At 44.7% G+C, this 2,666-nt stretch overlaps 1 protein-coding gene across 1 annotated transcript in view; it reads right to left on the bottom strand.

Moving 5' to 3' along the window:
• BRCA1 (BRCA1, DNA repair associated) overlaps positions 1–2,666 on the bottom strand; it is a 91,214-nt gene that overhangs the window by 15,864 nt on the left and 72,684 nt on the right. The window contains exon 15 of the mRNA XM_023511242.1: positions 1,751–1,791. Within this exon, the coding sequence (XP_023367010.1) occupies positions 1,751–1,791 (41 nt within the window). The remainder of the gene's footprint in view (positions 1–1,750; positions 1,792–2,666) is intronic.

Here is a 2,666-nt window from a genome sequence, read left to right as displayed (position 1 = left end):
GGTTGCAGCCATCATTGTTGTTTGGCAGGCCCGGGCTGGATTCAACCCCGCCACCTTAGGTGTATGTGGTTGACATGTTAGCCACTTGAGCCACAGGCGCCGAGCCCAGTCAATATTTGTAGAAGCGAGCATCTTAGCAGCAATCTCAGCAGCAGTCTTAGTAGGGGAGTGCAGATTAGGCATCCTCCCAGCAAGAAGAGGTGCCAAAGGAGGAGCCCCGCAGGCACCTCCAGTAGCTTTTCCCATGGCTACTTATACAAGTGATACACCACAGGAGTGGAGACTGCTATGCAATAATGTACATGTTCTCCACTCGTGCTCTCATGCGCTCTCATGCTCATTAACGAGAACCAATGCTGTTAAATCCCTTCCCCACTTATTGTCAAGGTATTTCTCACAGGTGCCTCCTACAACTGAACAGTGCATAATAAGCTTAAATTGCTTTCTCTAATTTTATCTTGTCTGAGTTGTTGTCACCAGGAGCTCTTAGATGGCTGCTGTAAAATTATTCCTCCTCCTACACTCTATCTTATTTATCTCTCATTGTTCTCAGTATCATAAAGAGCAACAAACATTTCATTGAGGGAATCTGATTTCTTTTTTTTTTTTTTTTTGCAGTTTTTGGCTGGGGCTGAGTTTGAGCCACAGGCGCCACCCAGTTTTTTTATTTTTTTGAGACAGGGTCTCACTATGTCACTCTCAGTAGAGTGCAGTGGTGTCACACCACACAGCAACCTCCAGCTGTTAGGCTTAAGCAATAGTCTTGCCTCAGCTTCCCAAGTAGCTGGGACTACAGGCATTGGTCACAATGCCTGGCTTTTTTTTGTTGCAGTTGTTCAGCTGGCACCATAACCACTGTGCTATGGGCTCTGAGCCAAGAAGTTCTTTTCTATTTTTTTTTCTTTTTTTTATAGTGATAGAATCTCACTTTATCGCACCCATTAGAGTACGCTGGTGTCACAGCTCACAGCAACCTCAAACTTCTGGGCTTGAACGATTCTCTTGCCTCAGCCTCCTGAGTAGCTGGGACTACAGGTGCCCACCACAACGCCTGGCTATTTTTTGTTGTTGTTTGTTGTTATTGTTGCAATTTGGCTGGGGCTGGGTTTGAACCTGCCACCCTTGGTATTTGGGGCCAGCACCCTACCTACTGAGGCACAGGCGCTGCCCCCAAGAAGTTATTTTCTACAAAAATATATGCATGTTGGGTGGCACCTGTGGCTCAGTGGGTAGGGTGCAGGCCCCATATACCGAGGGTGGCAGGTTCGAACCCAGCCCTGGCCAAACTGCAATAAAAAAATAGCCGGGCCTTGTGGTGGATGCCTGTAGTCCCAGCTACTTGGGAGGCTGAGGCAAGAGAATTGCCTAAGCCTAGGAGTTGGAGGTTGCTGTGAGCTGTGTGATGCCACGGCACTCTACTGAGGGTAATAAAGTGAGACTTTTGTCTCTACAAAAAAAAAAAAAAAAAGCATGTTAAGATTCAGGTGGGCTTATTCTTGCCTCTGTGAATCTTTTCTTCCCATTTATTAAATTCTTTGCCCTTCCCTCTAAAGAAAGGACTGTTTCTTTTAAAACCCAGAACACAGAAGAACACAGAATTCCTGCTGTGCATAACTCCTAATGGTTTCCATCAAGGAAAATTTATGGGAAGTGGTACATTCATGGAAGGAAGCAGACACATTTTTTTTGGTGACTATGTGACTCAATGGCACCAAGTCTTTCTCATAAGTTTATAACATCAAGTACCTACCTCATCCAGTATCTTTCTTTCTTTAAGTGACTGGGTCACCCCTAAAGAGATCACAGAAAAGAAATGTCATATACAGCAAAAGAATGTGCTCTTTTCAAGGAAGTGAGGTCAGCAATTTACAATGGAGCACAGGAAGAATGACAGAGGCCCTCTCTCTTTAAAGCTACAGCTCTTTGAGACTAAGGCTTATAGCAGAGATTTCTTTCTAGAAACAAAATTAATGTTTAATTTAAACATTAGATAGCTGAACAGGGCGGCTTACCCCTATAATCCTAACACTCTGGGAGGCCAAAGCAGGTAGTTCCCTTGAGCTCAGCCTGAGTAAAAACAAGACCCCATTTCTAAGAAAATAGAAAAACTAGTGGCTCGGTGCCGGTTGCTCAGTGGTTAGGGAGCCAGCCACATACACTGAGGTTGGTGGGTTTGAACCCAGCCCAGGCCTGCTAAATAAGGACAACTGCAACAAAATAGCCAGGCACTGGGGCAGGCACCTGTAGTGCCAGCTACTTGGGAGGCTGAGGCAAAAGAATAGCTTAAGCCCAACACTTGAGGTTGCTATGAGCTGTGATGCCATAGCACTCTACCCAGGGTGACATAGCAAGATTCTGTCTCAAAAACAAAAAAGGAAAAACTAGCCAGGTGTGGTGGTACACACCTGTAGTGCCACCTACTTTAGCAAGTGAGCCAAGAGGATTGCTTAAGCCCAAGAGTTTGAGGTTGCTGTGAGCTATGATGCCACAGCCTTCTACCCAAGGTGACAGAGTGAGACTCTGTCTCAAAAGAAAAAAGATTATAAGCACATATACTACACATAGATTTCTGCCCACCAGTAAATAAATCCTTCATTCATTTACTAACATTGCTAGAAGCAGATCAGGTCCCCTTAGTTCTTTTTTTTCTTTTTTTTTTTTTTGAG

The sequence above is a fragment of the Otolemur garnettii genome, unplaced genomic scaffold (genome assembly GCF_000181295.1).
Source record: "Otolemur garnettii isolate 467f Iridium unplaced genomic scaffold, OtoGar3 scaffold00018, whole genome shotgun sequence".
NCBI lineage: Eukaryota > Metazoa > Chordata > Mammalia > Primates > Galagidae > Otolemur > Otolemur garnettii.
The sequence above is the reverse complement of the archived record's forward strand: the minus strand, read 5'-3'. Positions and strand labels throughout refer to the sequence as shown.